The 22678-nt window shown below is 40.7% G+C and overlaps 1 protein-coding gene across 3 annotated transcripts in view; it reads left to right on the forward strand.

The window, feature by feature from the left end:
- The first annotated feature begins 327 nt into the window (after positions 1–327).
- Positions 328–22678, forward strand: part of LOC122559759 (leucine-rich repeat-containing G protein-coupled receptor 5-like) — a 164164-nt gene continuing 141813 nt past the window's right edge. For all 3 annotated transcript variants that reach the window (XM_087997117.1, XM_043709735.2, XM_087997118.1), the window contains exon 1: positions 328–617. In XM_087997117.1, the coding sequence (XP_087853243.1) occupies positions 421–617 (197 nt within the window). In that variant the 5' untranslated portion in view covers positions 328–420. The remainder of the gene's footprint in view (positions 618–22678) is intronic.

Genomic DNA, 22678 nt, shown 5'->3' on the forward strand with positions numbered 1-22678 from the left:
GGTTTCAGCCTGGGGGTGGTTTTTATTTTCTGGACGGGGCAGTCCGGGGCGCTGGGCTTTGCAATTTGCACTGGGCTTGTTGCTCTGGGGAGATGATTGACAGGTACCCTGGAGAGACACCCTGTCTCGCGGTTCTTCCCCCGGGAGTCTCGCAGGTGATTGGAGGATAGGAGGCGGGACGGTGGTGCCCCGCCCTTTAGGAGGGTGTACACACCAGTGGGCGGGGACACCCCGGGGGAGGCGGGACTGATTATTTAAAGGGACCGCCGCAACTTGCAAAGCTGGAGTTGCTGCTGCAGCTGGCCAGGAATGTGGCACTGGCACTGAGCAGAGTGACAGATTCAAGTGCCTCCTCGCCACCCCCTCCACCTGCAAACTCGAATCTCCAGGCCCTCCTACTCCCTCCGACTGCATCCAGCCATGAGGGGACTGCTGCTCCGGCTCTCCTTGCTCCTACTGCCGCTGCCCTGGGGCTTCCCTTCCGGCGGCCAGCCCAGGAACAGCGGCTGCCCGAACCCCTGTCACTGCGAAGAGGATGGCGTCCTGCTGCGGGTGGACTGCTCCGATCTGGGCCTGGACTCGATCCCTGCTAACCTCAGCACCTTCACTTCCTACCTGTAAGTCTACCAGTGCATGCAATGACAGCCGTGCCGCAGCCTGGATAACCTGTCTCCAGATTGTGTCAATCAGACGTTCAAGTCTCTCAAAGTCACCAATGGGAAACATTGCCCACAAAGTATCAGAGATGGCTAGTTAATGCAGACCATTGTACACTGTCAGGATCTTTCTCCATCTCAAACTGTAAGGTAGTCAAAGTTATTTCACTTGTCACAGAATGTGTGTGTGTGTGTGTGAGAGAGAGAGAGAGACAGAGCTCCACCGCCCAGGTCTCTAGATTATCTCACAGGGCTGATGGAGCACCGCGCCCGTCACCCGGAGCAGAGAGGGCAGGTTGCACTCTCGCTAGCCCAAAGCGCAGCTCCAAGCTGCAGGCGTTCACCTGAACCACTATCATTGTGGCGCCTTGGTTTTAAATGCCCCCCCCCCCCCCCCTCTCCCCTCCATCCCACCTCGCTGATCAGGGAGTGCGCTCTTGCAAAGGTGGTCCAGCTGAGGGATTCCTCGCTGCGCTCTCTTTCTCTCTCTCTCGAGGAAGAAATCGCCTAAATCTGCTCACATCAGGAGAGATTGTGCTCCTTAAACGTTCACAGGTCCCCGGGGTCATAGACTGACACCCTGGAGGGTGACTTTTTGTGGGGGCAATTGGGTACAAAATTGGAAACCGTGGGAAGAGTGCAGGGCTCTGGAGAGGGCACTCCCGCAGTTAGAATGGACCCAATGGGCCGAGTGGCGTCCCCAGCGCTGGCTGCTTCCCCCCGGGGATGATGGAAGACACTGACAGATTTCGGTGCAAGACGTGGTTATCACATAAACGGGAAAGTTGCGGATTCCCGAGGTCGAGAAGCGAGTGAGATTGTTTTTAAAAAATCCCCCGTTCGGGAGCTGAACCGGGGGGAACAGCGTCAAATGCGGCACTTGTGAGATATAACATTCTCCCATCGGAATGGCCAGGGACTGCCTCAGTACACGTGTGTGTGTGTGTGCAAAATGTAACTGAATTCAATGGGAATTATAAAACCAGCGAGGAACCAGCTCTGTACCACACTGCTCAAGCTAACTGGCCATTTAAAAACTATTTGCAGTTCATGGATTAAACTTTCTAAATGTTTTTAATGTCTGCTACCAGCATTGAAAGACCTAAACTTTATAATTCAAGTTCCAGATCTTGGGTTAATATTTCAACCTACTTTCCACAAGGGCCTCATATTGTTCCGGGGGCAGTTTTAAGTGGATGGGGGGGGGGGGGGGGTCTGTTTTATGAATGAAAAGACGGGGTGTTCCCCTGCATTAACGGCGTCGCTGCGGTTTGCTGAGTGCATTGGGTAGGGCCACTGAAGACGGCGAGGTAGGGGATTGCTCGCAATCTCCCAGTATCGTATCACTTTCACCCAGAGAGGGCGAGGAGGCGAGCGGGTCGAGCAGAACGAGAGCTCGAAATAATCAACTTTTCCACCTCAGTGGCGACATTCGAGCGCTCCAGCGACCACCCTTCCCCCTTCCCCCTTCGGGGCTCGGCACACAGAGAAATCTTTGGAGCTGCAGAAGCGAGCGAGCAGCCCTCCTGAAAGTTGGCTCAAACAGGCTCACAGAGAAACCACCCTCCCCCGCCACCACCAAAATCCACAAGAGAGTCCAGCAACCTCACTGTACTTCCACACTTTTAAACAGTTTATTCCTCACGTTTACTGTGTGAGAGAAAAATAATCCAAAAAAAAGATGCGAATTAATCCAAATAGTTCATTTGCACCTCATTGTATAGTGCTGAATGCATGTGGAAACTCTCTCGCTCTCCCTCTGACTGACAACTGATCTCTTCGAGTAATGTTTGAGCAGCGCTCCCAGTTTCTGGACGCCTCCTCCGCTTTTGGGCAAAGCTGTTGTGTCAGATCGAGGGCTAGCCGCGCATCAAAAGAGATATCTCGGCGCCGCGGAAAAAGGCTGGACTGAAAACACGAATGAGTTGATCAGAGCTCTTGCACATTTCCCATAGCAAGTGTCCACGCTCTGCCCAGCGCTTTGCGGAGTAGACGGGTTTATAGAAACAGCTGGGCCGAGGGTAAATGTGCCGTTTCCCTGCTCACTCTGGACAAGCGTCGAGCAGTATCCTTACTATTGGGGAATCTGAAACGCGACATCTCCACCTACCTTCATGCCAGTGTGATTTAAAAAAAAACAATCGAACAAAAGCAATTTCCGGGCAGCTTTTTGTTAAAAAAATCTGATATGGCGTAAACTTTATCTGAAACTGCAAAACATTTAGTCCTTTGGGAATTGTGTGTGATGGACTATACCTCGCCCCCTGTTTTTTTTCTGGTTTGATGCGTAACTTTTTTGCTCTGCATTCATCCATTCGAAACTTGCCCACACCAAAGTGAAATGTCCTTAAAGTCTGATTCTTCCAAAATAAATCAACAGTTTGTCTCATACAATGTGCAGCAAATAGAATCCTGTCGGTTCACTAACAAGGTAACATAAACAGTCCTGCCCTATGTATGTTCTTGTTTAAATCTGACTTTTTGAAACAGCGTCACAATATGAATTGCATTAAGATTCGTCTTGAGGGAATCTAATAGCCTAAGGGCCTGCTTTCTCCTCCAAATTCTCAACAACTAAAACTTCTCATTCCAGAAGCCCGTTGTTCGGAAAATAATTCGGTTCATATGGTAAAAAATGCTACACATTATCTCCTGCCTCTGGTTGATGGAAGGGCAGAAAAATGTGTGGCCGGAAAAGCGCAGCAGGTCAGGCAGCATCCAAGGAGCAGGAGAATCGACGTTTCGGGCATAAGCCCTTCTTCAGGAATCCTGATGGAAGGGAAAACAGGGAAAGCATAATGTTCTGTGCTGGGGCCAAACAATGGAAGTTTGCATTTTGGGAGGTGACGTTCTGATTGTTTAGCTGAAGCTCTGGGTGACGAAGGTCGCCTGATTCCAGCAGGGAAAGGATGAATCCTCTTGAACAGGCTGTCCTATGAACTTTGTGAATTCATTCGTTCCTCCTTTGAGGCAACAGCAGCATTTTCAGTATCTGCCCTCTGCCAATGCAGCATCAGCTTCTTGTCACCTTGAAACAACAAAAAGTAGAATTTAAAAATGATTAGATCACTTACAGTGTGGAAACAGGCCCTTCGGCCCAGTAAGTCCACACCGACCCTCCAAAGAGCAACCCACCCAGACCCATTCTCCTACATTTACCCCTTCACCTGACACTACGGGCAACTTAGCATGACCAATTCACTTAACCTGCACATCTTTGGACTGCGGGAGGAAACCGGAGCACCCGGAGGAGACTCACACAGCCAATGTGCAAACTCCACACAGACAGTTGCCCAAGGCGGGAATTGAACCCAGGTGTCTGGCGCTGTGAGGCAGCAGTGCTAACCACTGTGCCACCGTGCCACCCAAATCCTCTGTGATAGACAAGTATGAGAATATAAAAAGCCACTAACTTAATTTTAGGAAAAGGCTGGATAAATTAGGATTCATAACATTTATTTAACACAACAAATACATTTGTCATTCTTCTGAAATTTGTATATTTTTAATCTAAACTTAAATGGTTTAGTCCACCTATACCAAACCTCTCAAGACTAGGTTAATATTACTTTCAGCGACATCTCGTGTACTCTCTGGGCCTATTTTATTAAATCTGTTATCAGAATGAATGAAAATAAAAATAATGTTATAGTTGAACATAGCTTCATGTTCAAAAGTGCTTTGTATTTTGAATTATTTCTGCAAAGTAGTTGCTATGGAAATTTAAGCACATCTTGCATGTAGCAAAATCCTGCAAACAGTGCATAGATAAATGAATGACCCACTCAATTCTTGATGGATGGCATGCATGTTAACCATACCCTTTCTCATACCATGAGGTAGTTTACATCCATTGAAACAGGGTAAGTGTGCATTACTTTAACATTTGCCTGAAAAGCAATTCTTCTATCAATGTCATACTCCCTCAGACTACCTTGAAATGTCATTCAATATTACATGATGACGTCTCTGGAGTGGGTGTTCAATCCACAATCTGCTGTACCAAAGTCAAGAATTCTAACACTGGACCATAGTTGAAAAAGGCAAAGCAAACTTTGGGAGGTGAAGCTGCTGTGTTGGTATGAGTTTAAAGAGATGAGACAATGTTGGCTTTTACAAGCTGTTTCTCCCTGTCCACACAGTGGAAGCAGGGGACTTATTCCATATTTGGATGGGTACATGTAACACAAAAGAGCGGAAAAGTGAGGTGACATCAATTTGCCAGGAAGGCAGTTCAGACAGTATTGATTAACTCAAATGCAAACTAGATAGTTTTCTTTTAGGAAAGAACATTTTAAAATATGATATAGAAATAGTTTCAGACCTAACATGAGACGTATAGTCTACTGAGAAGGAATCAATTACTTGAGACATGTGGTTTCCAAATTTTTCACAACTTGCATTTCTGCTCCTCATTCCAGGGATTTGATAAAGACTAATTGGTAACAATTGGTAAATCAACAAGTCCATTATTATTGTATCCTATAATAATCTAGAAGGGGTGCTTGTAGTAGTGGCTGTACCTCTGGACCATAAGCCTGGGTTCCAGTCCCAACTGTTCAGGAGGTGTGTAACAACATTTCTGGAGAGGTTGATTAGAAACCATCTAGGAAAAGTCAAGGCAAGCTAGCTATCCCAGCCCTCCCATTGCTATATAAGCTGACAATGCACTGTATTAGGGACATCTGAGATATGTGTGTCATTGCTGAATGTGAATATAAGGCACCATGAGATTCCATCCCTCAAATGGCAGTGGAACACTGGAAACATAATAGGAGCTTACAGTTTATTCACAATAACATTGATGCTAACAATGCAGAAACAATACATTTTTAATCATCCAAAGTCATTTATGCATTTGAGCCTGTAGAGTGTAACATGTTGCTACATAAAGTATTATTTTAACCGCCATGATCCAATAAGGAATAATTACGATGAGCGCATTAATACTTTTGGTTCATATGCATCCATAGTTCAATCTTCCAAATACAAAAACTCTGAATTGTTATAAAAACAATCTGAACACCCTGCAGTAGTTCTATTCAATCAATTTGTTTTGAACTTCAGTGTAGATTATCTAGGCTTTTGCTGAACCCTTTTTGCATTCTGTCTTACATTCCAGCATTATAACAGAATCCCGCCTTATAAAGTACAATTCAAGGCTAGAAGGTACTTTCAGACATCCTGAGATCATGAAAGTTGCTATATTAATACAAGCTTTACTTTATATATGGTAGCCCAGATTGCGCAGTGGATATGATGGTGAAACTATCAGCAACATCTGGAGTTTGACATGTGCAGACAAATTGAGAAATCACTGGCAGTAATTTTGTGCTTCTTGACAGGTTGTATACTCACTGCCAGTGTCCACCCAGACAGTAATCAATTATAAATCATTGAACTGATGATAATTCCATTTTTATGCTTTTAATTTTCACTGTAAAAACTTGACACAGTCACACCTTGTTGAATGAGGTATCAGTGAGTTTTTAATGGCATAAAAGGTTCACAATTACTGCTAAACGAGCCTAAGGGTAATCTACTGCAACTAAAAGGTAGAAAATGCTGATTATACTCAGCAGCTCTGGTATTATCTGTGGGGAAAGAAGCTGAGTTAGCGTTTCAGGACAGTGATCTTACATCAGAGCTTTCAGCAGCCTGAAATGTTAACAATACGTTTGTCTCCCAAGATGCTTCCAGACCTTCTGTGTATTTCCAGCCTTTTCTGCTTTCATTTCAGATTTTCACTATCCACGTATTTTGCTTTTGAATTTTTCCTTTCCTTCTACGAGTGCCCAAAGTCAAGCTTGCTCCCCCCGGATTTTCAAATCATGCACCAGGACAGCAAGTCCCAGAATACCTGAGAATAAGCAGATGCAACCTACGTTGCATGCTATTGCCTTCCAATATTGAGAAGAGGGGGAAGGAGGGATAGACAGAAATGTCAGTCTCTGAAAGTTTCACGTTTCAATTTCCGCTCAATACTGTTGGCAATTCTTAGTTGGTGCAACAATTGGGGTGTCACCTTTAGCCTTAACTGAGAAGGAAGAAGAGGAGAATGAGCCAACCCCTGATTACAATTCTATCATTTCTTCTGGAAAGTGTCAACCTGGATTGTTTCAATTGGTTTAGCAGTGATGTCCCAGTAGTCAAATAGCTAGCTTCTCATCACTGTCATGGGTATTAAACAAAATTTACCACTTGAATTAAGAATCAACAAATTGTTGGCAGCTGCAGAACTGAGAGGTGAGGAGACAATTTATGGGTGGGTGAAGGAAAATGGTTACATGCAATTCTATCTTGGTGGTAGAATGACAATAATTACATATTTTTAAAATGCTGTAAACAGAAGATGGGGAACTGCACATCTTCAAACATTGACATGGTTTATTGTTTCCAGAGATCTGCTTAATAAATTGCACAGCAGACAGTCTGTCATCATTGATCTCAAAAGCAGATTCATGCAAATGTTTAAATTTTCAGTGCTTTGAACTAATCATGTGCCATGTAAGTGCAACTTCCTGCAAACCTAAGTAATATACATTTAGGTGTCTAACATATACATGTCAAGTTTATGTTTCTATGCAGCAATACTTTGGTTTACCAAGTTGAACAGTGTTTGAACCAATCAATCTTATAGACATTTTGAACTGGCCCAGTGCCCTAAATTCCTAATTTTCTTCTTTAAAATTTTATGATGCACACAAGGGCATGATTCGAGTACCATATATACTCGTGTATAGATCGATTTCTTTCATAAGTTGACTCTTTATTTTTGGCCAAAAAATCTGGTATTTTTCATATACCTCATTTATAAGTCAGCCCAGTTTTTCAGGTGTCTCTTCCTGACCATGAATTGTACGTTGTACAAATACCCCCAGTAGATGGCCTGACCACCTGCTGGTATGCCTATTAACTTTTGTACATATGTGTAGACCTACATGCACTTTACAGTACTGGTAACTGGAATATGGTATGACAGTACCATTCTACCATAGCAGGCAGAATTAAAACACTTATTTTGTAGATAAGTATACAATAATGGCCATAATTCCTTTTTCCTTTTGTTGTTTATTATTTTATATAGAGATCTGGCTCTTATTTGTCTATTTTTGACTAATGTCAATCATTAATTTCATCCTCTTGAAAACAATACCTCATGTATAAGTCAACTTCTAATTTCAGGCTTAAAAATAGTCTTCAAAACTCAACCTATACATGAGTATGTATGGTATATGTTACTGTTTGCAATATTAATGCATAATGTTTCATGCAATTGTAATCCATTCCCAGATGCTTTAAAAAAGTAACTAGTTCTCCTAACGGTTTGAGCAGAGGTTCAGAGCTAACATTCCTAAAACTGAGTTGGAAAATTGAGTTTCTGCTCTATTCCTGATACTAACTGGAAACAAGTGTCTTTAAATACTGACTTTATATTCAGGAAGGTACTCCGTGTCACCAAGATCATATTAAAGTTTTAAGTAATTCTCCAATGTCTAGATGAGTTAACTCATCATCAAGCAGTTGAACCAAGGAGTTAGGCAAAGTGTGGGTCTCAGATACAATTCTAGACTGAGTGAATCAGTCAGAGTGCTACAATTGGAATTAATAGCCAAGGGTTTAGAATGACATGTATTGTCATGTTGACCACTGTTCAGAGGTCCATGCTAGAAATAAACATGTACATGAGTGACGAGAAGACCATGGTTATCCAATGATTGAATGGTCTGTCACCAATGATTGCCAAGAGTCACAATGAGTTCCAGTCTACTGTGGAACAATACTCAGGGTCAAACCCCAGCAAGGAGAACTGGAGATAGAGAACTTTGACAAGAGGAGTAAATAAATGACAGGGAGTTTTAATTTCTTAAAAAAGATCTCCCAGATTGCCACATTTTTAATAATTATACACTGTATTGCATGTGACTGATGAGGCTGAGTTAAAGCGATGGCTGGGATGTTGGGCAAAATTCACAAAATGGGCTTTATTGTCTTCAGATATTCATTGTTGATCACTTCAGGGACTTGAGAGGAATCTCTCAAGATTTTTACGCATTTGATTTGGTCTGAGGGGTTTTAACATCTATCATGAGTGCCTTCTAAGAAGCTGTTTTGGGAAAAGGAGAAGGTGGGAGCATTGGAGGTTGAGTTGCCTGGTCCAAAATGTATTGATGAGGGGTTTTCATGTGCATTCACATTAAGTGAGATTGTAACTTTACTTACTTCTATGGCACTTTGTTTTGACTGAGAAATAGATGAAATCCCAATCATTATAGAGTCATTAAGTTTTGGCTTCACTGGAGGCTCACTGATGTTACTTAGTATGGTGATAAAATGTCTGTAAATGAACCTTCCAGCTCTGCAAGCAAACTTACATTTGGTCATTAAGTTATTGCAATACTGAAGGAAGCCATTCAGTCCATCAAGTCCAACCTGGATGGATCTGCATTTAAAATTCCTTTTCTGAGTAAAGAAGACCCATTAGAACAATACTAACAATTGGTAACAAAATGTGTCAAGCAACTAAGTACAACAGACTTTGTGTCCTTCAACCAGTCCTCTGAACTTACAAAATGAGAATTTTGGTGATGCTGTGATGAACTGGACATAAGACATATTCTCCACTTCATAAAACTTTGATCAGTATTTTACCAATGTCAGCTCAGTTTGTGCAATTCCAGTACAGCAATCCAGGATTGTATTAAATCCACTAGTAGCATTAATTTGTAAAAGAAACTACAATGCCACCCAGAAATCAATGCCTGTTTTATGATCTATCAAAGCTTCTGTCTACCAACTGGAGCCAGTTTAACACAAATTAGTAACAACCAACATTTTAGCTCACAATTCCAGTGTACCCTCCCCCAACCCCACCACCATAGCCCACCAATTATGTATTAATTTCACCTCACTTTTCCACATCCTGTAATTTAGTGTGGACAATTGACAGAAGACAATGAAGCAAAAGTTAAAACCCTGTGGTTGCATTCAGTCCTTCGGAACTCATACCTGGAGAACTAAATTAAAATGACCGCAATTGTCTTTGTATCCCATTTATTTATTATTTTATTTCCCTATCTATGAAGAAAAGGAATACACCTTCTCTTACTTGGATTCATAGGCAACTGCTCTGTGAAGCCACGTAGTTAATATATTGTTCATTGAATACAAAGTGCTGAAACTTATCAGAAATTGATGAAGTGTCGGTTTCATTGGACTTCATTGAGTGTTTCTCTCCATGAGACTTAGTGAGTTTTTTTCACATGATTGTCCCAAAATGGCCTCATTAACTATGTACCATGTCCCTTTTAGATTAGATTCCCTACAGTGTAGATACAGGCCCTTCGGTGCAACAAGTCCACAACAACCCTCCGAAGAGTAAACCATCCAGACCCATTCCCCTACATTTACCCCTGATTAATGCACCTAACACTATGGGTAATTTAGCATGGCCAATCCACCTGACCTGCACATCTTTGGACTGTGGGAGGAAACTGGAACACCCAGAGGAAACCCACACAGACACGGGGAGAATGTGCAAACTCCATATAGACAGTTGCGCGACGCTGGAACCGAACCTGGGACCCTGGTGCTGTGAGGCAGCAGTGCTAACTACTGAGCCACCGTGCCACCCCTATGGCTCCCCTCTCCTCTCCTCTTCTCTTTGCTGACTGGATTCTCCTACTCACCAATGCCAGGGTACCCTGGTCTTCCTGGGTTGGCACCATATTTTAAGCCAGCCGTGCACTTGGTTAAGCATTGGCAGTCCAAAGTTGCCTTTCACTGTCATCGTAGTGGCACAGCAGCTCCCAAAGTCCTCACAGCACATTGATGGCAAGGTTTCACCTGCCCTTCATCATTTTCTCTCTTACAACCCTCAACATCACTGCTATTCCTTCCCAAATGCCCATAATATCCCAACACCTTATTATTTATTGTTCAGTGTGGAACCATCACACACAAGGAAGACTTCAAATGACTCAAAATATTCACCTTTATTCACCAATACCAAAAGCAAACAGAAATAAAACCATCAGAAGCTGTATTTCCATCTCAGTACAGAAAATAAGTGCTAAGAAGTTGAGTACCAACAATTTTACAATCAACAATTGATCATCGCACCCAACTCTCATCTACTGGAAGTGGGCATCTATTAAGTTCTGTCTTGTTTTTACTGCCTGTTGAGAACTCTCTCTCCCAACTTGTCCCCATCTCCCTGCTCCTATTGTGCAAGGCTCAGCATGACAGGATTATGTGGAACACTTTTTGGAGTCTCCTGCAGGGGCACCCAGACCAATCCTCATAGCAGAACCTCACCTTCAAGAGGCTGGTTGGCTTTTCCAACATGGCCCTGGTCAAAGGCTGGACAGTGTTGTATCTATGTTCAGCCTCAGTCGAGTGTTCTGTAATGGAGTCATCAGCTATAGTCATGTAGGATAGCATCTTTCCGCCAGTAGCCATATTGTAAGCCATCTGGCCCCTCAAACACAGAAGGAACATAAGATTTCTCAATGATGTAAGACTTGTATCAGTGAACCACGTGAAAATGTCTAAGATGTGATCACAGATCACTTGAAAATTTATGGAATGGAACCCTTTCTATTGACAAACTCAGCATGGTTATGACATGGACCTCTCAACAAGGCATGTGTATAGTTTAGTGTGTCCTGTCCTTGGGAGAGGTCAGCTGTGTAGCTGACTCGTTCTGCCTCGGGCTGCAGCACTGACCATGTCACAGGGGAGCAAGAGGAAATGGTGCAACGTGCTACAAATGGTATTTGCAACAGCCTTGATACATTTGTAAGTGGACAATTGAGAAATATTAACGGCTCATTGGAAGAAGTCAGTAGCATAAAAATGACAGCCACTGGGCTATGATAGCCACACAGTTCTTCAGGGTGCAGATTCCACTCCAGCAGTTGGCACAGTTCTGTGACAGTGTCCAGGACATGTTGTATCTGCACTGACACCTACCCGTGGAGGAAATGGCACCATCAGATGATAAATCCGGGCCCTCCTTTATCTGCTGCAGTGGCCCTTCAACTGTGACTTCTTCCAGTGCAGACTGGCACATCTGTTCCTCTTCCATTTCTCTACATCTTGACTGCACCAATGATAACAATTGCTATGGCTGAATCATCCAGTCACATTTGCAGCTTACCCATGTGAGGAACGTGAGGAACAGATTCTTAGTAACACGAGCAGTCAGCATTCACATCATTCTCAAATAATGGCCATGCATTCTGTTTCATACAGTAGGATATGGGACACTTTGACAAGGAGGGATGTCGTATGACTCTACATGGAGTTTTGACATTCAACCATATTCTGATGAAAATGCTACCGGTCACAACACAAAGACACAGTAGGACATTGCATGTGCTATATGATTACTGAACCATTCTCCACTCTCTCACCTCTGGTTAATTCTGCTTCACAAAGATACCTATCTTCAATCTGCAAGGACCAATGACATGATCAAGATTGTTTGTTGCCCAGATTTGCACCCCACACAGTTGGATACTGCACGCATTTTATATGCTCGATGATATGGTTGAAATTGATTTCAAACTGTACTCTGCAAGTGTAAGATCGATGCAATTACCCATTGAAGGGCCTCCCATTGCTCACTAGCATGATGTGCTTATTAACTTAGAAAATAAAACACTGATACCTCCCATTTTGCTTGTAGGTGCAGCCATTTTGCACATGTTGGATGTATTTAGAAATTGAGAGATTGTGGAAGGCAAAACTGGTCAAGCTAGAGACTGTGAGTCACAGGAGAAAGTGAGGTCTGCAGATGCTGGAGATCAGAGCTGAAAATGTGTTGCTGGAAAAGCGCAGCAGGCCAGGCAGCATCCAAGGAGAAGGAGAATCGACGTTTCGGGCATAAGCCCTTCTTCAGGAATGAGAAAAGTGTGTCCAGCAGGCTAAGATAAAAGGTAGGGAGGAGGGACTTGGGGGAGGGGCGTCGGAAATGCGATAGGTGGAAAGAGGCCAAGGTGAAGGTGATAGGTCAGACTGGGGTGGGGGCGGAGAGGTCAGGAAGAAGATTGCAGGTTAGGAACGCGGTGCTGAGTTCGATGGATTTGACTGAGACAAGGTGGGGGGAGGGGAAATGAGGAAACTGGTGAAATCCGAGTTCATCCCTTGTGGTTGGAGGGTTCCTAGGCGGAAGATGAGGCGCTCTTCCTCCAACCGTCGTGTTGTTGTGGTCTGGCGATGGAGGAGTCCAAAGACCTGCATATCCTTGGTGGAGTGGGAGGGGGAGTTGAAGTGTTGAGCCACAGGGTGGTTGGGTTGATTGGTCCGGGTGTCTCAGAGGTGTTCTCTGAAATGCTCCGTAAGTAGGCAGCCTATCTCCCCAATATAGAGGAGGCCACATCGGGTGCAGAGGATGCAATAGATGATGTGTGTGGAGGTGCAGGTGAATTTGTGGCGGATATGGAAGTTTCCTTTGGGGCCTTGGAGGGAGGTGAGGGGGGAGGTGTGGGCTCACTGTGAGTCACAGCCTTAGCTAGTCATCAGTTTCCCACTACCCTCCATGCATTTTCCTTCCTGCCAGTCCCTGGACAGCTCACCTCCACTGACCCCTGACATGTTCCCACCCAGCACCTGGAATTATGACTGAAACTCCCATCCTGACTGACTGAGCACTGTCACTACAGTTTAGTCCTGCCCACTATCATGATGCACATTCCCTTCCATCATGATAATGGTGACCACCTGTATTGTGTAAGCTGTTCAAAGAGGTACTGTGATGTGGTGAGGCTGGGACATGTTGGATGTCAACCACCATGGTGTGTATCTACTGTCCATGAAACATGGCTTAAGATGTTGGTGCTGAATGTCCAAGATGGAGACCTGAAAGAGAAAGCAATGAGATTGAGTTGCCAGGTACATGCTCTGACTTTCATGTCAGAAATTCTTGGCTTCTTGTTTCTAGGGTGGAAGAGTGGGAGCCCGCATATTATGAATGAGCTGAGATTGGGTGGAAAAGAGGGTGATAATAATGAGCAATAATCCTGGTTAATAGGCCTCTCGCTGCTCACTAGCAACAATCTTGTCATGATATCTGGAACATTATTAGAAAATGAGTTGTTTTGATCTCAATATTTAGTAAGGCCTAACTTGACATCTCATCTAATTTTCGAAAATTCCCTGCCGTAGCCTACATCACTCAGGACATGGGAAGATTCTGTACAGAGTTAATGTTAATTATTCCAGCATTCAAATTCCTTGAAACCATCTTTGAGCTTAAACCAGGAAATATCAATAAATTTATGTCTGTAGGGTTCCCATTTAAAACTCTAGGCCTCCTTTGGATTTAAGGATTTTAATATGTATACCATATTAAGCAGTTAACTAATTTTTGATGATATGCATAATTCAGACTGCTTTAAAATCTGCAGAATCTCCTCCAAGGTTTAACATAAACCAATGTGTGTTCCTTTGATGTTTATTAATTGATGTGGACATGCACATAAACTTCAATACACCACTTAAGATGATAGAAATCATTTTTGTTTTGCCATTTTAAGCTAATTAAACAAAACCTCAATATAAATTAATTAACGTGATTGAGTTCTGTTTAGTACAATAGGTTGATTAGAAAAATAGTTTGATACATAAGACAATTATTAATTTTCATCAATCTTTGAAGCACATGACTCTTTTCTTGTCTGGCACCCGCACTTACAACAGGATCCTTATTTTGGATTATTATCATGAGTCTCTGAATTGTCTATGAGCATGGATAAAGATAAGGGATAGACATGGTTTTTGATGGTGGCACAGTGGCTCAGTGGTTAGCACTGCTGCCTCACAGATCCAGGGACCTGAGTTCAATTCCCGCCTCAGGCAACTGTCTATGTGGAGTTTGCACATTCTCCCTGTGTCTGCATGGGCTTCCTTCCACAGTCCAAAGATGTGCAGGTTAGGTGAATTGGCCAAGCTAAATTGCCCATAGTGTTAGGGATGGAATGTATCTGGGTGGGTTGCTCTTCGAAGGGTCGGTGTGGACTTGTTGGGCCAAAGGGCCTGTTTCCACACTGTACGGAATCTAATCTAATCTATGTACTCCTGGAAGGATAGTCTGCTGACATTCTTTCATAAGCTGATACATGAATAAGTATTCTAACATGTATTTTCCAATGAAAGAACTAAGAAATGAGATTACCAAATTGATAAGAAAGCAAATAAGGAAAATATGTAATTATGGAGCCACTGATTGTGCATGTACTCTGAGAGTTAGAACTGTAAATTGAAATCCATGGTTCCTACAAAGCAATTAAAGATACTCTTGCTTACAGATTACCCACTTCTTTCCCAGGAGAAGTTAATTTATTTGGTATTGCTTTGCATTTGCAAATGAGGTGAAATTATACATATGAGTATCATAGTATTTTCAATTTCCTGAAACATCAATCTAATGTTTTCATTTAAGCTTTGTTTTATTATTTTCCTCTAAAAGCGTCTTTTAACATTGACTTCAGATTGTGAAGAATGCAGAAGTGATTTATAAGAATGGTTCCAGGGATAGGAAATTTCAGTTATAAGGATAGCTGTAAAAGCTGGAACTGTTCCTCCTGGTGAGAAGAGGGCTAATTCAAGATTTCACTTTCAAAAAATTGAGTGGTTTGTTAGAGTACTGAGGGAGAAACTGTTCCTGCTAATGAAAACATCAAGCACCAGAGGGCACAGATTAAAAGAAGTAGATGTGATCTGAGAAAAACATTTTCATACGCAAAAAGTTAGGGTATGGAATGCACTGCCTGGAAGTGGGGTGGAGGCAGATTCAACTGAGACATTCGAGAGGATATTGGATGATTATTTGGATTGAAATAAGGTGCAAGAATATAGGGATAAACAAAAAAATTGACAGTTGGTAATGATGCACTTTTGAAGAGCCAGTGCAGATATTATGGGGCAAATGCCTCATTCTGTGCTGTAAAGTTTATATGATTCTGTAAAGTTATTTTAATGTTCTTTTCTGTTTGCTTAAATTCTGCAAATGACGTGTTCAATTCAATGAAAATCAACATTCAATTTTTCCTATATTGTAACTCAGATAACTAAATAATTTTAAAGATTGGAATAAATGCAACAAAATACAATAAGGTATCAATTGACAGACTGCTTAAAATGAAATATGTATTTTTCAGCGTTAAAAATCACACAACACCAGGTTATCAGCAATATGCTTAAAAAAAATCGTGCCTGTGAAATTATCTAAGGGAGATTGAACTTTTTCAATACTGTAGAATTTGAGGTACAGCTCTGTTCCCTGTCTCAGATTTTTACTGTTGGAAGAACTAAATTCTTCACTGGGCACTGTTCCTGCAGCTCATGAATTTTATTGAGCGCTACAGAAACACAGTGATTGTAGTTCACCTAACTGTGTTTGTTTTACAGCTTAATAGTCTCCACTGGTAGCCTTAGATGTGTATTCAATTCATTAACATTGAATCAACAATTAGAACTTCTTTCTTCCTTTCTTTAGTGGGATTAATGGCTATCGGCAAGGTTAGTACATCCACCAGCGCAACCTCTTGCTGGGAAAGCTAGCAAGCTTGACTAATTCCCAGCGGCACTAACTTCATGACTTTATTCTGTGCTTTTAAGTTTGACTGAGGGGTTTAAAGGTAATGACATCATGCTGTTGCCTTTGAAAATGGGACAGTTTGCACATTATTTATTGAGAGCATTGAAAGGATTTTACATTCACCAAAATGATAGCTTGACAGAAAGTTGCTGTTGAATAATACTCCTAAGTAGCTTTGATTGAAAAATAGAACTCAATTTAAACATATATTTTAATTACGGACTTGTTTTGCTAAATTGTTTAACGTAAGTAAATTTTTTTTTCACATCTTTCATTTGGGATATTTCTGTAAATTGTATCAGTGAACCGAAAGAAAATTCACTTCAGGGGGAAAAGTCTTTTACAAATAGCAGAACACTGCCAAATGGCTATTGATCAGAGAAGAATTAAAACACACAAAAGACTGTGCCCAAACACTAGTGTGACAAATAACAATCCTGTCCATTTATTAGGATTTATTTTTCCTACTAAAAATGCAATTGCCAAAGTGTAATTGCTAAAAGAGAAAAAAACTGGCAGAATTGCATTCTCTGGTTCCTAATTAACAGCTTTGGCCTGAAAGAGAGACCCTTTAACTATGCCATGAAATGTTGCAGCTGCATTGTTATTCCGCTTGATCAGTTTGCTAAAAAGTCGGCTAGGCATTGGCAGTGATGTTAAAAGAAAATTCAATAGATGTTTTGTATTGTGCCAACTGAAGTGAAAGAAGGCAGCGATTACACTTTCAAATGGGCAGCTGCAATCTGCTCGTTAAATGGAGCTAAATATGAGATTTACAGTTAATTCATAGTAATTACATATAAATAAAAACAGCAACAGTGCCTTTATGCATGCATGAGAGATTAAGGCAGTTTGTAAAATGCAAATAAAGTGTACGTTAGTTCAAAATTATTCAATATACCACAGGGTATAGTTTCTTTAATTCACAACAGAAGAGTCAGCAAATAAGTTAATGTATAATTGGAGAAGAAAGATTAATTTATATTTTTGATTTTAAAAACTTGTGCAACTTGCAGTACCCTCATATAAGAAATTCATTAATATGTGCAGATTAGAACTGCATTAACATTATGTTTTCTGTTGTTTACCCTTTGAAAAAAAGCTTTAGGTTTGTCAAATCTTGAGTATCAATGCCTTTTACATAATGCCATACTTTAGACCATGTGTTCTCTACTGATAGAATAAAGAAGGCATTTAACTTTTAGCCAGATAAAACTTTGCATGCAAGAAAATGCGTTTAGAAAAGATATGTAAATCTTGATGTTTCATGAAATGTTAGCAAAGGAGTTCTTAATTCACAATGGTTGAACTAAGGAACTTTGGTCACTGTATAAGAACCATTGTCCTGGTTGCTGTGTCGGTTAAAAACAGAGTCCAGCCTGGTCGTGGGAAATACCTACATATCTGACACTAGACTCATTTCTTTCAGAAAAGGGGTGGAATAGAAAGTGTGGTAATTTTACTGTTGCATTCTAATCAGCCATGGTCTGCCTAATTTTCTTTGATCTGAAAAATAAACTAATTTTCCTATAGGTTGGACAAAAGTAGTTAGCTATGTAATGCTTTTATGTTGCTTGAATAGAGTATAGAGAGAGGGCAGGAATAGTAATGATGGGAGCACAACCTTCTTCTCGAACTCATCCACAGTCGCCACTGCTTTGAAATCAGAACCCCAAGCAAAAACTATTGGAATGGCATCCTCTGTGCTGTCTCATCTCATTGGTGACTTCCAAAATAAAGAGCGGTTATATTAGTGTTGGCTGAAATGCAGGTTTATTTGGCCAAATGTTTTCTGTTGCAGCAATAACCAACTGTGATAATTAGATTACATGTGTGTAAACACTTGTCAATATGCATTGAATTTCTTCAGGTCTTGTTTTATTTCAAGGCAAAGCATTTGCTTCTTAATTTTTCTTTAATGCTTTGAGTTTTACATGCATAACAATATGCTGGAAGAAGGTCTTGATTTGTATGGTTTCTATAACTTCTTTAAATAATCTCTGCGTTGTCTTTTTTAGATAAAATAAGCAGGGTGCAGAAAACAGTGAAGTCACAAGGTTTTGTTTCAGGAAAATGGAGAGTTCAGCTTTGACTTAAGCTGGTTGTTTTTCCTGTCAGAAAGGAATAAAGACAGAGGCTGACAAGATGAATTGAGCAAAATACCAGAAAAGAGATTAAAGTTGGCTTGATAGTAGGTTTTGAAATTAATCATATTCATTAATGTAACTGATCAGGAGTTGAACAGATGTGTTGTCCCTTGATTCTGTTGTTCACTGCTTAACACAAATGCTTTCTTAAAAGTAAATTATGTTTGTTGAAATTGCACAGTATAAATGTTGCTAGGGTTCTCTTTAGCTCATTTGCACAGCAATTGTTAAGTTGATATGTTATTAATTTTATCATATGTTCAAAATTAATAGACACTGAATTGATAATAGACAATAAATTGATACTGAATAGCTATGAAACAGTGTTGCTGAAATCTAAAGCAAAATACTGTCGATATTGGATATCTGAAATTAAAATAGATGGCTGGATACACTGGGCAGGTCAAGTATGTCTCTCTTCACAAGTGCTACCTGAAATGCCAAGTATTTTCAGTCTTCTCTATTTTTAGTCCATCATTTACGGGGCAGATTTAACTTTTTACTCCAAAAAAGAATAAGTTTCACTTTCTCTTCCTGAAAAGACCTAGAGGTTTAGCCTGTTCAACATTCTTTCAGTAGTTAGCATGTAAAGGAAGCATTGAAAGGTCTTGGATCAATTTGAAATTGGATGTTGCTTTAGGTGAATATGGTATAGATATCAGGAAAGTAGAAGCAATTTGAGGCTGAAGATGATTTTAAAATGTTCTAAATGATTTTGTCACAATTTGATAATTGGAATGCTCTTATATTAGCTTCTGTCTGCCCCCTATGAGAAATGAAGTATGCTGTGTGTGGAACAATTGTGTGTTGTACTTTAGTGGCTAAGAAATGACTAGAAAGGTCAAGCTCAAGGCTTCAAAGTACAGCTATTCAGTCCTTCCAGTCAGCCTCCTTCTGCAAATTAGCTGCTTATCTTTATAGAGATTCACTGCAATTTGCAGTTGAAGCAATGTGTTCACACCAGACAAATGGATAAGATCTGTGAAACTTGCAATACAGAAGGAAATGATTTAGCCCATTAGATCTGTGCTGAACTTTGCTAGATCTAACCCAAACTAAACCTAATATCATACTTTTGCTAAAGGCCATATAATCTTCCTTTGTCTTAAATGCACAGGCACTTTGTTTGTTACAGTTGCAACTGTAGCTAACCAACTTACACTTAGTTATGGACTTATACTCCAACCACCTTTTATGTGAAGGTGGATCTTCTAATCACTCTGATCATGCTCTTGGTGTCAATCTTAAACTGTCTGCTAGTCATTGATTTTTCAATCAAAGTCATAGAGTTGTACAACACAGAAACGGTCGCGTCATGCTGTCCAGATTTCCCAAACTAACCGAGTCCCATTTGCTTGCATTTGACCAATTATCCAGCTAAACCTTTCCTATTCATGTACCTGTCCAAATGTCTTTTAAATGTTGTATCTGTACCTGCATGTACCACTTCCTCTGGCAGTTCATTCCACTTATAAACCACCTCTGTGTGAAAATATTGCCCCTAGGGTCCCTTTTAAATCTTACTCATCTCACCTTAAAATAATGTCCTCCAGTTTTGAACTCCTTGGGAAGAGAGCTTTGCAATTCAAATTATCTATGCCCCTCATGATTTTATAAACCTCTATAAGGTCACCCTTCAACCTCTTACATTCCAGGGAAAAAAAGACCTAGCCTACCCAGCCTCTTCCTATAACTCAAACCTGAAAAAGTCAATCCATTTTGCGTGAATTTTAAACTGTAATTTAGTCATATTTTAGTCTTCAATTATGTTACATTGGGTACCTTCTAGTTCCCCAACAAAACTTTCATATCTAAGAAGAAATTTTTAAAAAATGTGAACTTAGCTATTTCTATGTCCCCTCTGACTTTCATTAGCAGCTCAGTGTGCCTGATATTTGGGTCAGTTAGCAGGTACTTTATCCTCCTTAACCTTTATAATTTTTAATCGGAATCAATTCCTTTCGCACAATACCATCTCATTGTTCCACATCCTTCTCTGTGCACCTGCACCAGGACCAACAATTGTAATTTGCAAAAACTGATACAAAACATTTAATTTAATTAACATGAATCATTTTCTGGTCTTCTCCACATTACTGCTTCCCCACTCCATAGCTTTTCTCTGGTGAGTGAACACTTAAAGTATGTACAGATTCCATTTAATATTTGAGGTTGTACCACCTTACTTTACCACTGACCCTGACAATTCAATATAAGAGGGATAAAAACCCATGTTTCCTGATATTTACATTCAACGAAATGACTAACCCTGTGGCCAAGGATCAGTAAAATCTCATCTGCTCTGCTATATGTACAATTTAGGAACAATATAGGCCATTCAGCATCTTGACCCTGCACTGCCATTAATGGCTGATCTGATTGTGGCCTCAATTCCACATTCCTGCCATTCAGGCTCTACAGCTAGATTTACATTTTTATCGCCCACTTGTCTATCTTATCTATTAAATATATGTTAATGTTTATTTAGAGATAATACTTCCTGTAGAATGCTTCTATTTGTGAAGTTTTACGATTTTAATTCTCAGAGCTGTCTCACCTGATTAATTTTTGACTATTTAGTGATATTGAAATTGACAGAGACTTCATAAATTAAGTTGAACAATATCTTAGTACAACCATCAGACCTATTTAACTTCATACCAGCACCAATATAAAAGCATCTGAAGCCTTATATTTATGTCAAATTTAATAATTCAGTTGTCTCTCTTTTGCTTGCTGATGATTAATAATTTTCCTATTTTAGATGATAATCTCCCTAAAGTACTGTACAAATGGCTGGGGGATGTGATTGGATACAAAACAGGAGCTGGCACTGAAGATGTAGTCAAAATAAGTTTGAGGAGTTCTTTGCAAGAGGGATAAGCTGTGGATTGGTCTAGGACTTTAAAAACAACTCTGAATTAACGTTTGTTATTTTTTCATATCTTCACACACTTTCCATGGAGAACAGTCAAAGGATTCAAAGAAAGAAAAGTTTGCATTTATATAGTACCTTTCATGACCAGCAAATGTCCTGAAGTGCTTCACAGGCTATGATGTGCTTTTTTGAAATATAGCCTCTGTTGTCGCTTCGGAAAAATGGCAACCAACTTACAGCAAACTCCACAGACAGCAATGACAATCTGTTCTTGTGTTGTTGATTGAGAGATAAGTATTGACCAGGATACTAGCCCTGGTCTTCATTTACATAGTATCATGGGATCTCTTCTTCCACTTTGAGATGGTAGACAGGGCCCCATTCAATGGGGAAAAATATGGCACTTCATTTTGGTAGGAAAAACATAGAGAGAAAATATAATATAAAACGTATAATTCAAAAGGAGCACAGGTAACTGGGTGCGTACATTTAAATTATTGAAGGTGGCAAGACAGATGGAGAGAGTGGTTAATAAAGCGTATAGTATCATTGTCCCTTTTTTATTAGGGCATGGTGTTCAAGAGCAAACTGGTCATGTTCAGCTTGTTTAAAACACCAGTTTGGTTTCAGGTTTGGTGCTAGACCTTAGAAAGGATGTGAAGACATTGAGGAGAGTTCAGAAAAGGTCCAAGAAAATGGTCCATTTAATTGACGCAAAATCTTGTGGCATTTGGACAGGCAAGATAGGGAGAAATTGTTCCCATACATAATAGGATCAAGAATGCGAGGGCGCAAATTTAAAATATTTAGCAAAAGAGATATGAGAGAAAAAGCCTTATCACACAGTGAGTGGTTACAGTCTGGAATGCATTGCCTGAGAATGTGGTGGAGGCAAGTTCAATCGAAACTTTCAGAAGGGATTTAGACTGTTGTATGAAGATGAAGAATGTGCAGGGTTACAGAGAGAAGACGGGTGAAGGCACTAATTGATTGTCATTTGAAGAGCTGATGAAGACGAATAGGTCAAGTATCTTCTTCTGCACTTGTAACAATTCTGTGATTCAGAAGTTAGTAATGCAGCACTCCTTATTAAAGTGGCTTTACTAAATTTCTGGAGTAGGACTTGAACCTTCAGCATATGAGTGCTACCACACAAGCCACAGCTGACTGGTTAACACTCTGACCAGCCTTAACTAGCTTTATTCCAGCTGATAGGGTGATCAGCAAACTGTAGTGAGAGGGGTTTGAGAAGAAGGGCCTGAAGATTCCTGAAGAAGGGCCTGTGCCCGAAACGTCGAATCTCCTGTTCCCTGGATGCTGCCTGACCTGCTGTGCTGTTCCAGCAATAAAGTTTCAACTCAGTTTGAGAAGAAGCCACTGATACCTATTATGC

The sequence above is a fragment of the Chiloscyllium plagiosum genome, unplaced genomic scaffold (genome assembly GCF_037043375.1).
Source record: "Chiloscyllium plagiosum isolate Xiang-an unplaced genomic scaffold, Cpla_swu_hap1 HiC_scaffold_19, whole genome shotgun sequence".
Taxonomy (NCBI): Eukaryota; Metazoa; Chordata; class Chondrichthyes; order Orectolobiformes; family Hemiscylliidae; genus Chiloscyllium; species Chiloscyllium plagiosum.